This window comes from Achroia grisella, unplaced genomic scaffold (genome assembly GCF_030625045.1).
Source record: "Achroia grisella isolate CSIRO2021 unplaced genomic scaffold, CSIRO_AGI_Agris_v1 utg640, whole genome shotgun sequence".
NCBI classification, from domain to species: Eukaryota; Metazoa; Arthropoda; class Insecta; order Lepidoptera; family Pyralidae; genus Achroia; species Achroia grisella.
In genome coordinates, this window is record NW_026712977.1 from 6,422,844 (window position 1) to 6,435,826 (window position 12,983).

At 32.3% G+C, this 12,983-nt stretch overlaps 1 protein-coding gene across 4 annotated transcripts in view; it reads right to left on the bottom strand.

Moving 5' to 3' along the window:
• The window catches only part of LOC131849192 (ecotropic viral integration site 5 ortholog), a 33,826-nt gene that overhangs the window by 3,876 nt on the left and 16,967 nt on the right, over positions 1-12,983 (bottom strand). For all 4 annotated transcript variants that reach the window (XM_059199199.1, XM_059199197.1, XM_059199198.1 and 1 more), the window contains 12 exons: positions 11,147-11,305; positions 7,908-8,149; positions 7,133-7,324; positions 6,733-6,897; positions 5,771-5,965; positions 3,389-3,547; positions 2,654-2,887; positions 2,139-2,360; positions 1,635-1,742; positions 953-1,144; positions 516-683; positions 238-333 (listed from right to left, as the gene is read on the bottom strand). In XM_059199199.1, the coding sequence (XP_059055182.1) occupies positions 238-333; positions 516-683; positions 953-1,144; positions 1,635-1,742; positions 2,139-2,360; positions 2,654-2,887; positions 3,389-3,547; positions 5,771-5,965; positions 6,733-6,897; positions 7,133-7,324; positions 7,908-8,149; positions 11,147-11,305 (2,132 nt within the window). The remainder of the gene's footprint in view (positions 1-237; positions 334-515; positions 684-952; positions 1,145-1,634; positions 1,743-2,138; positions 2,361-2,653; positions 2,888-3,388; positions 3,548-5,770; positions 5,966-6,732; positions 6,898-7,132; positions 7,325-7,907; positions 8,150-11,146; positions 11,306-12,983) is intronic.

The window sequence follows — 12,983 nt, forward strand, 5'->3', positions numbered from 1 at the left end:
GAAAAAACATAATAAATCTATGTAAATTTACAATGGCTGACAGTCTTTTTACTTTATCATACAAAACAAAAGGAATATATAAAATAGTTTTTTTAGAGCTGATAAACTTACAAATCGTTGATCAGATCGAAGTTATAATCTGTTAAAAATAAGTCTTCTGAAGATTAGGTAAATCACCATCATCAGCAACATATTACTTAATATTATATATAGATAATACCATCGTTGGAAATATACCTTTAATTTATATTCGGAAACCTCTGTCTCTAGTTCAGCTATTCTTTGCGCGTCTTCCATATTTCTTATATTTGCCTGCATGGAATCATATTTTGCCTGAAAAAAAAATATACATACATTTTGTAATAGACTACAAATTTAAAAAGTAGAAGTGAGATAATAGGAAGAAAAGGAAATAATTCAATTATTTTCTAAATTAGGATAACGCAGATTACATTATTAAAAAACAAGAAAAACAGAATTTTGTTTAGTGCGTTATAATTATTGATCTGGCGAACCTTGCTCTCAAGATCTGTATATTTGTGCTGGAATTCCTTCTGTCGAGTTTGCAGTGCTCTTTCACGTTGTAGTGCAGCATCAAGATTCTCTCTCAACAACCGCGCCTCCTCGTCTTGACGTCTCAATTGATTTGTTGACACTTGTACCTGCGTCTCTAGTTCCATTACCTAAAAATGCATTTGTGAATTGGTCGTGAATATTTGGAAAATATTTAGTATTTCTTATAACTTAATTTCTTACGAAATTTTAATTAATATATCTTTTTATGTCAAGTGATGCGTAAGTATATTTATTCTATTAAGTACATTATATAATACTTTTAAATTTTATATTTATAAACGTAAAACTTAGAACTTGTCTGAATTAAAAGTTAGAACTCTATCTTGGATATATTAAAAAAGCGTTTATAATAATAAAAAAGTATATAAATTGGAACCTTAAGTCTCAATTCCTTCAATTCTGTTAGTGCTTCCACCTCTCTCATTTTTGTTGTCATTAGCTCTTCATCCAGTTTTTGCATATCTGCAGAGCGACCTTCCCAAGCCCTCAATAGCTTTTTAGGTGTGGCCATGATGTCGGAAACAACATTAGATTGCACGGGAGGTGTTGTAACTTCTTGTCTGTGTTCCTATAATTGTAAACACAAGAAATCTGTTCAAATATTTAAATAATAAAATCTGTTATAGTATTGAACAAATTTCAAATATATTACTTTAATAAAAAAAAATGTTATAAGTTATAGAGAAATTACTCCATATATGATAGCTCAATATGCAGCTCATTTACCTCCACCAATTAAATATAAATTGTAAGGAGAGAAGTAGTAAAATTGTTGTATTACAATAAATAAGTCTTGGTTTATGATTAAGTCACACAAAACAATAAAATGAAAGTCGCCAAATATTATAAAAATAGGCATAAAATAAAGTTGAAATACTTATGTCGAGCCAGTTGTTACGGACGACGCACCTACGCTTCGTCACTGAGTCAGATAAGTTTATGGAACTGTATACTGATTAAAATACTGGTGACTAATACATAAAGAATGTTAAATATAATTGAACACCTAATTAAAAACAAACTAATATTTTGAGGAGACAAAGTAACACTTTACTTACTTGAAGATGTCTCTGCCATGCTTCCGACAGCTCTGTGACGCGTTGACGTAGTTCCTTCAAGGAGAGATTCGCTTCAGCTTCACGTAGTTTCACAGCAATGAGTTCGTCCTAAGAAATAGGGTAATTTAGATACTTCGTTACATGAAGAAAACATAATATAAATACAAATTACATCACATATTGTTGTTGTACACAATTTTTTGTTTTTCTTTGTCCCTATCAAAAAGGATTTTATGAGAGGAATGTACAAACTCATTTTTGTTTATGTATATCTCGTAATAATAAAGAGGGAGACAAATCATCTGAATTGTAGTAATAGTGGCATATATACCCATATTCACATGTCATATTTAAACACAAATACAGAAGAAAATGTAACCAACTAATATTTAGGAAGAAATAGAAGCGATATACAAATCTAAACAATTTTGTACAATCACCTGTTGATACACACTGCAATCATACAAATAAATAATTAAAATATTTGGTTTAAAGTATGCTTACTTGCAAATGTGCTACGTTATTGTCGACCCGTTGTCGCCGTAAGCTCTTATTTTCGCTCTCTAGCTCTGCAATCCTGGCTGTCAGCTCGCGTTCAGCAGCCTCACGCTCTGCTGCATGAAGGCGAGCCCTAACCAGCTCTCTTTGAAGACACCTAGCTAGTTCCTCACCCTTAACACCGCTGCCACCCTCTGTACCTTCTAGTGACGACTGCCTCGAGTTATTCTGAAGGTCAATTAGTCTTAGTCGTACATATCGTACATACAGCCGAATTTTTTTACAGTATAGTAGTGATATGTAAATATATACATACGTATTAATAATACACATTAATACGTATAATGTATTTACAAAAGAAGAAACACTCTGAAAGCAGTGAGACCTTTATGAGTTGTGATGATAATAATATATGTTTATGTTTATATGAACCCAGGACAATTAGGGTTAATATTAGCATATCATTAAAGATATTTAAGTATTAGGAATTTGATAGGAAATACATAAAATATAATACGTACTTCTGCTATAGTCATTTCTAAGGAACGTATTTCATCCTGCGCAACTGCCAACCGCTGTTGAGCATCCATATTAGCTCTTCTAAGTGCTTGAACCTCGCGGGCTAATGCAAACGTTTCTTCTTCCCCTTCCGCGCGATCCACCTGCCCGCGAACCAACCTCTCCGCTAATGATGAACTCTCCTTTTCGAGTAGCTCCACTCGTTGCTTTAGAAGACGATTCTCTTGACGAAGACACTGCACCATAAATATACCATAGGTTTACTTCAATAAGATAAAAAAAATTCTAATAATAAACTGTAATTTGTGTTTAATTAAACAATTGACAATAATGTACAATACAGTAAGGTTTAATTGTTAGAACAATAAGGCGGATTAAATTAGAATTGAAAGTTTTTTGGTAAAACAAGAAATTTACATGATTCTTAAGCCATCCTTTATATGAAAGGATATAGTAGACTGAAATAAATGTATTTTTACTAATGACTATATAATGCTCATTATAATATTCAACAATATAAATAATATATAGCCTACGTTTATATGGAATAATTTACACAAATGGGACATTGAACTTGACATCAAAGCAAATCAAATTTATTTGCCATAAACATAGGTTTACATTGTTTGTTATTGTAATATGTCTTCAGTAAACGCATGAACATGAGTGCAGTCCCATGTGTGTGTATGTATAAAATAGAATATAAATAATATAAAACAATAATTTATTATACTCACCCTCAGTACAGCTACATCACTCTGTTCCTTAGTTTTGATAACTGTGTATTCCTTTTCTAATTTTTTCATTTTCTTTGGATTAACTTTTATGCCATAAGCTAAATTCATAAACGCGTCTTGCTCTGCTTCAGCTTTAGCGGGCAGTTCCTTTTGTATATACTGCAATCGATATTAAAATAACTTTTACATCATGCACCACGTGTACAATAAAACATTTATTAGTTGTAAGTGTTTATCACTTAACATTGCTGATTAATTTACTTTGAGATAAAGGTTTGTAATCATACTTCTGATTGTAATGTCCATATAAGGTTCAGTACATCACCAATCGATGCATAAACTAATTTTATATGTATAAAAAATCTAATTAATCTAAGAAACAATTACAATTAATGTTTATATTTACAATAAGGTTAATTTACAATAATTGTATCACTTTACAATAATCAATGACTTGTAATTACGATTGTTGAGTTGTTACATAATATTACTATATTAACTTTTGTTTCTAATCTCATACAACAAACATGAGTATGACTGCAATCTTTATTTCTAAGTGTTCTAGGTGTTCTATGTGTATTATGTGTTTACAAAAATATTTAATTCATTATTTATTACTTGTGAATACTTCAGTCGGTATGGAGAGGCCATAGGAAAATGTCTTACCGGCATGTATTGCTCTTAAGGGGGTCTTCCTATGTGATGGGTTGAAAAAATCGATTTTTTTTTTTCATAAATTGCTCCCTTAACATGTCTAGAATACGGTAGTAAAGCGATTTTAGAAAATTCGAAGTCGTTTTAAAGATACAGCAGGTAAAAGAAAGAGCGGTTCGGAGCGGTGAGTTGGCAGTTAGAGACCGGGCCTATTGTGTACCGTCGGCTTTATACCTGGCCTCCCTTTTATTAATATATTTGTTTATACAAGTTTAGACACGTTTCTACAGACTTAAACAGAAATTTCTATTGTTATAATATTTTACCGATGTTATTTTAGTCTTGGTTGAACTTCGAAGAGAGCAACAGCTACAAATTATTTTTTTTCATAATGAGTGGACGGAAAGGAAGTACGAGTGGAAATGTTCATCCTGGTCGTAGTAAAAAAAGAAAGTTTAGTGGAAACCGTTTTACCCACCAAAATGATACGGTATTTACATCAGCTTCGGCCAAAAAACTTAAAAATAACATGAACATGAATGTTCCCATCGCTTCGAATTTCGCATATTGCATTTTGGAGTTTGTTTCTGTATTTGCTGCAATCTCTGAAATAGTTATATGTAAAACTTGTAAAAGTGACGTGTCTATTTCGCGATCAAGTTTCCGAGGCCTAGGCTTTGAATTCTTTGATTTGGACTTTCGCTCCTAAACATCTTCATTCTGGTCCCAAAGTTGTTGAAATTGCTAGCTACTTAGCAGTTATTATCTTTAATGAAGGTTTTCAAGGTATTTTAAAAGTTATGTCGATTATGGGATGCCCTGTTGGTCGTGAAGCCCAAGCGTATGTTGAGAAACGGGATGAAAAGCGAATCTTACGCTCTGAGCGGCGCGTAAGTGATGTCGTTAAACAAGCCAGGATTGACTCAAGAGCTGAACAATCTGCTTTAAAAGAGTTTCACGAGGAAGAGGAAGGAATACTCTATGGACCAGGCATCGCCGATTGAGAGTAAGTTGATATTTTAATAGTTTTTAACGGACTTGAAACTTTAAACGCGTTTTTCTCAAAACTGTGTTTTTCAAACTTTCCTCCATTGTATCTCAGAAACGGCTGGACCGAATTACTTGAAATTTACAGGGCACACTCAATATATGTAAACGCATGGAATGAACTATTATCAATCGAAAATTTTCAAAACTTCGATTTTTTTATAGCAAAAAACAAAAAAAAAAAAAAAACGCCTAATTTGCAACTTTTATTTCAAATGTCTATCAAAAATACAATTTTTTTTATATTCATTTGATTATAGGTCATTCCGTGCTTTTAAGCCTACAAATTAAAACGCCGTTTTTTTTTTTTTCAGATAAGGCGATCAGCCGGAATCGTGGAGGAAGTGGGAGCTCTTTTTTTCGAGGCGGGGGTGTTCAGAGCGCTGTAACTCTAGTTTGACTGAATATTTTTAGCTGAAATTTTATATTTATACTGTCCAAATATGTGTTAATAAATGATAAAAAACTTGAAGCTGTAAATATTTACTGGTCGTAGAAAAAAAATCCTAAAATATCCCTAAAAAACAGGCCGTCACATAGGAAGACCCCCTTAAGGAAAACTGTATTTCTTACACTGTTGTACAAGGTGACAATTAATCACAACAACGCATTTTTATTAGAATCTCCTAAATCCTGAATACAACAAGGAACCCCAAAATAGATAAGATTGTAATACTTTACCTTGAGGATACTCTCCATATCTAGTGAGAGTAGGTCGTCTTTCCCCAGTGTGAGCATGGCGAGTGCTACTTTGAATACAATTTCTATCCCTTCCGACAAGAACACGTCCATGATGCGGCAAGCAAGAGGCAACGAAAGTGTGGTAGTGAATAAGGTTAAAAACCAACTGCTAGCGTATATAGACGTGCTGAAATTCTGTAATGACAAAATAATATTCTGTTGTATGTATGCAATTAACATTGATACAACCAGTGACTGTAGGTACTTAGAGATATTTACGACGCGAATGCGAATAGTACTACTTTTATTTATTATAGATACATGCATATCATTAATCTAGTTTCATTATAAAACTGACGATATTGGACCATATTTAGAAATAAGTTAGAATGTCTGTGTAAAGCGAATATTATAAAAAAAAATAACTATGTTCCAACAGAATAGTGTTATACATTAGAGTTCTATGGAGACAAAAACTTAAAAAGCGTTCATATAACCTTGTAAGTGACTTAATTCTCTTAAGAATACAATGTCCAATATAAACAGACAAGAATATATAACTTAATTGTTTGCGTGGGCTTTTCTTTATTTGGAAACAAATGTATAAGACTGTTTTAATTTGGAATATCAACCTAAAAACCTAAAATATGTTCACGAATGCAACAGCGAGGAATTTAAGTTTAACAATGTATATGTAATATCTTAAACCTACTTGAACCTGGGATTACTTAAAGATGGTGTAATAAGTTATCGACATTGTAGTCCACACGGCCATACATTATGTTTTCAGATGTGTAATTCATGTAGGCATGATCTTGGGTGCATTCCATTGAAAATAGAGATTGAGTATTACGTTACATATTACATTATATTTCCATACATTGCAAATACATTGTCTAAGTAAATTGTACATAGATGACAGTACATTTTATAATAGAAATTATTGAATATTATTATTTTACCTGTGATTGAAAATGCACATGTAGGTCTGGCAGTAACTCTTGCACTAAATTTTCAAGTTGGAACATACAAAGACCAAGTTCTGCCATACTTGGTTTAAACATATCGCGCATGCGATGTTGTTGCATTATTTTAACAAGAACAGCGAAGGCTTCCTCTTCCGGCATCTATAAATGTATATATAAATAGAAAACCCTTTACAAATAATACAAAAATCTTAATTAACATTTAGTGCTAAATGCACTGCAATGTATTATTGTTACTGTGTAATTTATTTGTAACTGTCTGTTAGACATTGTTTAATATACAAAGAAATTTAGAGAGGATATGAATGTTTATAGAGAATTAACTAACACCAAAACAAAAACTTTAAAGTAGCCATAATAATAACTTGCATATCACCTGCATTAAAAGAAGACCGACTATAAACCCTGAACCCTGACAGTAACCAACTTCTCTGTCGTGGAGTGAGTAAGCCTTCATAACATTGAACAGAGACTCCTGGCCCAATCCATCTTTTTCTTTAAAGAAGTCATGTTCTGGATACGTCCGGGCAATGTCACGCCGAATCACCTTCTCACAAGCTGATTTCGCCTGTTTCAATAAAATACGAAAAAAATTTAAGTTACCAGAAATAAAAGGATATATGGTACGTGATAGATGTATGATGTACGATATGAAGTAGACCGAAATAGTGCGAAAAATTATTTTAAACATTCAATAATTGTCAAATCTGTCTATTAGAAATAGGGAAATTTGACAGTGATGGAAGGTGTTGGTGTCTATGAATTAGTAGGATTAATATAGAACAGAATTTAGAAGAAATGTCGGAATGTAAAATAATCTAAGATATTATTATTTTCCTTTGTATTACATGATTAATTTATTTCATAGTCGAAAGTCTAAAGTGGGACTTAGGAAAACTATATTCTGAAATCCTTGAATTTTAGATAATAGTTTCCATTTCATATTATTTATTTGAACTTTAATACTATTATATGGCTAATTAACATTAAAGAGCGTTCTCTACCAGTCAACCATAAGACAAACTGAAAAAGTAATAAGGGCAAATTAAGTAAGACGCTAAATCAAAATGTGGAAAATAGCTGTTAGTTTAAAATTAGAAAAAATATAGTGGTATAATATAAAATATCACTATATAAAAAGTGATATTCACCTTGATATATGAGGCATATAGACTTTTTTCTGGTGAAGTGTCGACTCCAGCAAGTAGTTGCCAAACAATCCCTCTGAAGTGATAGGGTACGCCCTGCCGGACGAGATCTCTAACAAATTGGTTGCGGCGTTTCCACTCTGCCTCCCAGTTATTGACGATACGGCCCCAGACGGTCCACAAATCCTCCTCCCCATTACTGGCGCCAAGAATACGCGTGTCTCCTTCATGAGTTGAGCTTGTTGCTGTGTATACACAAATACCAATGGCAAACATTAATATGTGTAAACACAATGTACATTTTACTTTAGTAGATATCATACTAATATTATAAAGAGGAAAAGTTTGTTTGTATTGAAATGGCTCCGAAACTACTGAACCAATTTGAAAAATCTTTCACCATTAGGAAGCTACACTATCCGTGAGCGTCATAGGCTATATTATATTTCCAAAAAAATTAGGGATCCTTAAGAAATCTCCAATAATGTAACTCAAGGTGTAAAAAAATTACACAAAAAATACCTAACACCGCATGCGCTGCGAAAACTATTGATGATAGAACAAACTGATGTACTACAACTTTGCAGAGCACATCATTATCTATAAAAAGTGTCCTGACGGCATGTGTCTCTCTATCACAGTTACGTCACAATAAGTGTTTATTTTGTTTATAGAAAAGTCTCTTTATTTTCTATCTTGGTAATAATCCTTATCAAAATAAATTAACTCATATTAACGACTGCTTCAATACCTGTATATAATTTTTTGAATTATTCAATTCGGACATTACATTCGAAAGATATCACGTATTTAACAATGTAAGTATTAGAAAAAAAAACCTACTCTTCTGTTAGCTAGAAACTAAATGCAATGTAGGGGCGTCACTGGGGTACGGGTACATAGGTAGGGGGATACTTCCTAAGATAATACAATCGGGGAAGATAGCGATAGCAGATGCATCGTCAGGAATTGCTGCAGCTCTCTTAAAGGATGGAAAAACTGCTCATTCTACTTTTAAACTTCCGCTATCCGTAAATTTCGAGCAACAATCTTCATGTTATATCCAGAAAAAAGGGTCTCTTGATAAATTATTACAAGATGCCTCATTGATTATATATTATAAATACACCATGAGCCATAGAGGCTTCGGATAGAACCTTAAAATATCCGCACGACAGAAACGGCACTGCTTTCATGGGCGGGATTACATTTGTATTTATTGGAGATTTCTGACACTCTCCCTGTCACTAACATCATCTCCCTTATGAACTTTAATTGAAAGTTTAAAATTACGGACGAATGAGTGTCGAGAGCTCATCATTATGGAATCACAGATAGTGATTTCATTTCACAGAATCATGATCCAATCATGATTCTGTGAAATGTAAACCCATCAGAGACTGCTTACTAAGGAATTGAAGGACAATTTAATTGTAGCGACCATTACCACTGGCACGGACCACGGCAACCGGGCAACTAGCTCATATACCAAGAAAATCGATAATCCCAACTGATCTGCAAATACCATTTAAATGGCTTTAATTTCCGGTTAAAATATATTCTATGTAATAGACCTATGTACGTTTTGATCTTAAAAAATTACGCGGATTTTGATGCGTTTTTGTTTAAAAAACAAAATAGATAGAGTGACTCAAAAGGAAGGTTTAGGATATATAACGTCCCACTACTGAACACGGATCTTTAAACGACCGATAACCTACATATTCTATGTCCACGCGGGCAAAGCCGCGGGCGGATAGCTAGCATTAAATTAAATTAAGCTATTTACATATATGTATTCGTGGTCGACAAATAGTATTTTTACATAACATATCACGAAATTGATCATTCTACTAAGACCTTTAAAATACCAAATTAAGTCCCTTTTGTTATCCGATATATCGATGATTTAGTCATCGATAGAATTGGTAGAATTTATTTTTAATAACGGAATGTAATTAAATAATGTTTTTTTTACTTTAATGATCGTGACTCTATTATTACTATCATCTATTCTTATAATCATTCAAAATCCTGACGGAGGAATACAGTATCTAATTATATGTTACCATTTGTAAATTTCAAATAACAATAGTTGAAATAAATTATGAACATACATACATGTGGACTATAGTATGATGTCAACAATAAAAAGAATATTATTTATTTTAATTTCTATTTTTCATGTCCGCTTTAAGTATAAAATAACTAATAAAATTACCACTAGTATATTACAAGTACTTATTAGACCGTAGTAGGGTACCCGTACCGGCTTGACACTAGGATACATTAAAAATCTTTGAATTTCTCGTTTTGTTCTATACAATAACACACATGTATTATACATTTAAACCTTCCCTCTTGAATAATTCTAGCTATTTCAGAAATATGCATTAAAATCCGTTGCGTAATTTAAAAGAGGAGGCCTTTGTTTTATACTATGTCATTGGTAATATTTAAAGGAATAAGCATACCGTGTTTAACAACTTCAAAAATTCTATTTACTTTATCAATAGGAATATTTTATTAACAAAGCATTATAACCTAGATCCCACATTTTCTAAAATATATCATAATTGTACAAAAATACCTGATTACGATGGACTCAATAGTCATAACAATATAATAAATACTATCAAACAATTACTACACTATTTGGTTTAGTACAATAATAAATGACTGTACATATAAACTATAACCATTTAAACTGAGATAGGTGCGAATACGTACTTAAAGAAAGGTTTTCCAAAACGAGGGATAAGTAAAATTCCAACACAGGTTTACTGTAAACATGATTCTGTTCATCCATTTCATCTGTTATATAGTACTGATGTTATGTGTAACATAACGCGCCAGGCATGCCTCATGCCTCTATCAATATGTCACATTTGTTGATAAGAGATAAAGATAAGGTATGTAGTACCGTGGTGTCTTAGTCACTTAATATACTGATCTATACTTTAGGGATATATTTATTTTGTTATCATTAAGAAAAATAGGCTAAATCATAAGATATATAGTACATAACATCTACATATACTGTCACTATTGTGACATTGAAATGATTCAAAGAAACATTAAGTTTCTTTCTAAAATTTATAAATAAAACATAATGATAACAAATAATATTATATAAAAAATAATATTTGCAAATCTCAGATAATTTGAGACATCCAGAGCATGTACCACAAGCATCTAGCTTCATGATTAGTAGTTAGAACGGATAAGGTATTTCTACTAACCAGAGGCGAGGGATATTTGCGAGGTATCAGAATTCTTGCGGCTGTGCAGGGTCGTTAGCGAGGCGCTTTTCGCGTCCGCCTCGATTCGCCGATTTTCCTCTTCCAGCTTGGCGAGCAGTGCCCGCTCGGGCGTCGGTATAACTTGTTCAAGGCGGCAAACTGTATGCACAATGAGTTCAGATGAATACCGTTTAAAATGACAAGTATTTTGCATGAGATAAAAACTGTTTAGATCAGCCCATCGCTTAGTATAAATGGTTATAAGTTTTTACAGATGACATAATTTAGCGAACATTTAGTATAATCGATCCTATCTATCCCAATAATTAGTATCACGTAGGCTTGATCGATCGAGTCTACAGGGCGGCAACGGCGTGCAATTTGTAAACACTTTAAGTCAATCAGTAAGCATAGCTTAAGAGATGATATCAGGGTTTTTCAAGACAAGTAAGATGTTTATAAATTAGATTTTTTTTACTACGGCTTCATTGGGATTGGTTAGTACGAAGTTAATTGTAAATAATGTTTAACAATTAATATTTTACTCTACTGCAAATATTTCGGACAAATATCGGTTTGAAAGTACAATGCAAAGCTATGTTAAGTATCTGATTAGAATACTGAGATTTGTAATTTTGTGGCTGCTGAATCTATTAGGTATAAAGTAATTATATATTATTTGGCATAATCATCACAGATATTTTTAGACATTAATATTACTTTCTATATTATATAGCTACTAAACTGTATTTGTAGATGGAGTATAAAATATCTACTGGGATCACGCGGATTTGTAAGATAGAAAACTGAAGGAACGCTCTGAGCGACGTGGCTTCGACACTAATCGCGTTTGCAAGCAATTTGCCGGAAGATTGAATTTTATTCAAGTTTCAGGAACAAAGCACAATAGAGTGATAGAGAAGTTCGAGTATTCACTTGAAATATAATCGTATATTTCAAGACCGCAAGAGTACGTAACAAGAAGCCATAGCTGGGTACCAACTTTTTTTGGAGAGAGAACCATAGGTTTACATTTAAAAATTTCTTCATGAATTAATATCCTACACAGGTATCAGTTCAAGTCATCATGAATTAGCTATTATTGTTGATACCTATTTATGAATATCTAATTTTGAAGATTGTATTAGCTGTTTTGTCCCATTATAAGTACTTGTTAAATGTATATATAGAAACTAAATTATACGATATCCTATTTATTACTTTAATTAAATTTACAATGTAGTTACCCAGTACCTTTCATTACATATGTGAGGATTTCCTGCGATTGCATTTCGGTAACGTTTTCGGGTACTATTTTATTACATAATGAAAATTTATATTGGATTTAACATTCGATTTATATTATAAAATCATTGCTTATTTCGGTATGTACCTACGCACGGTAGAAACTGCACAATATTTATTACCAATGAGCTGTATAGGCAACAAGTTAATTACTATTCGCGTGACTATCATTAATTATACGTAATACTTCGTATGTACCCTACCTACAGTCAACAGATACTGTGATAAATTAAATGAAGTTAACAATATTGATGTTAGTTCACAGATTGTGAATAGTAGACAGATGTACAGCTACAGCCTAAATCTCACTATAGGGCTCATAAAGAATATACACATATCATATCTTTTGTTGTACTGTCGTACATTATAATATATTGTACTGATGTCCTCCAAACAGACATTAATTAGTACGAGTTTATTTGATATATCTATGTTGTCCGTATTTTATTAGATAAAATAAAACTTTACAAAAGGAATTTCAGAATTAAAGGAAATGTATATTTATAAAATTAAAGAATTTAATAATTCAAAG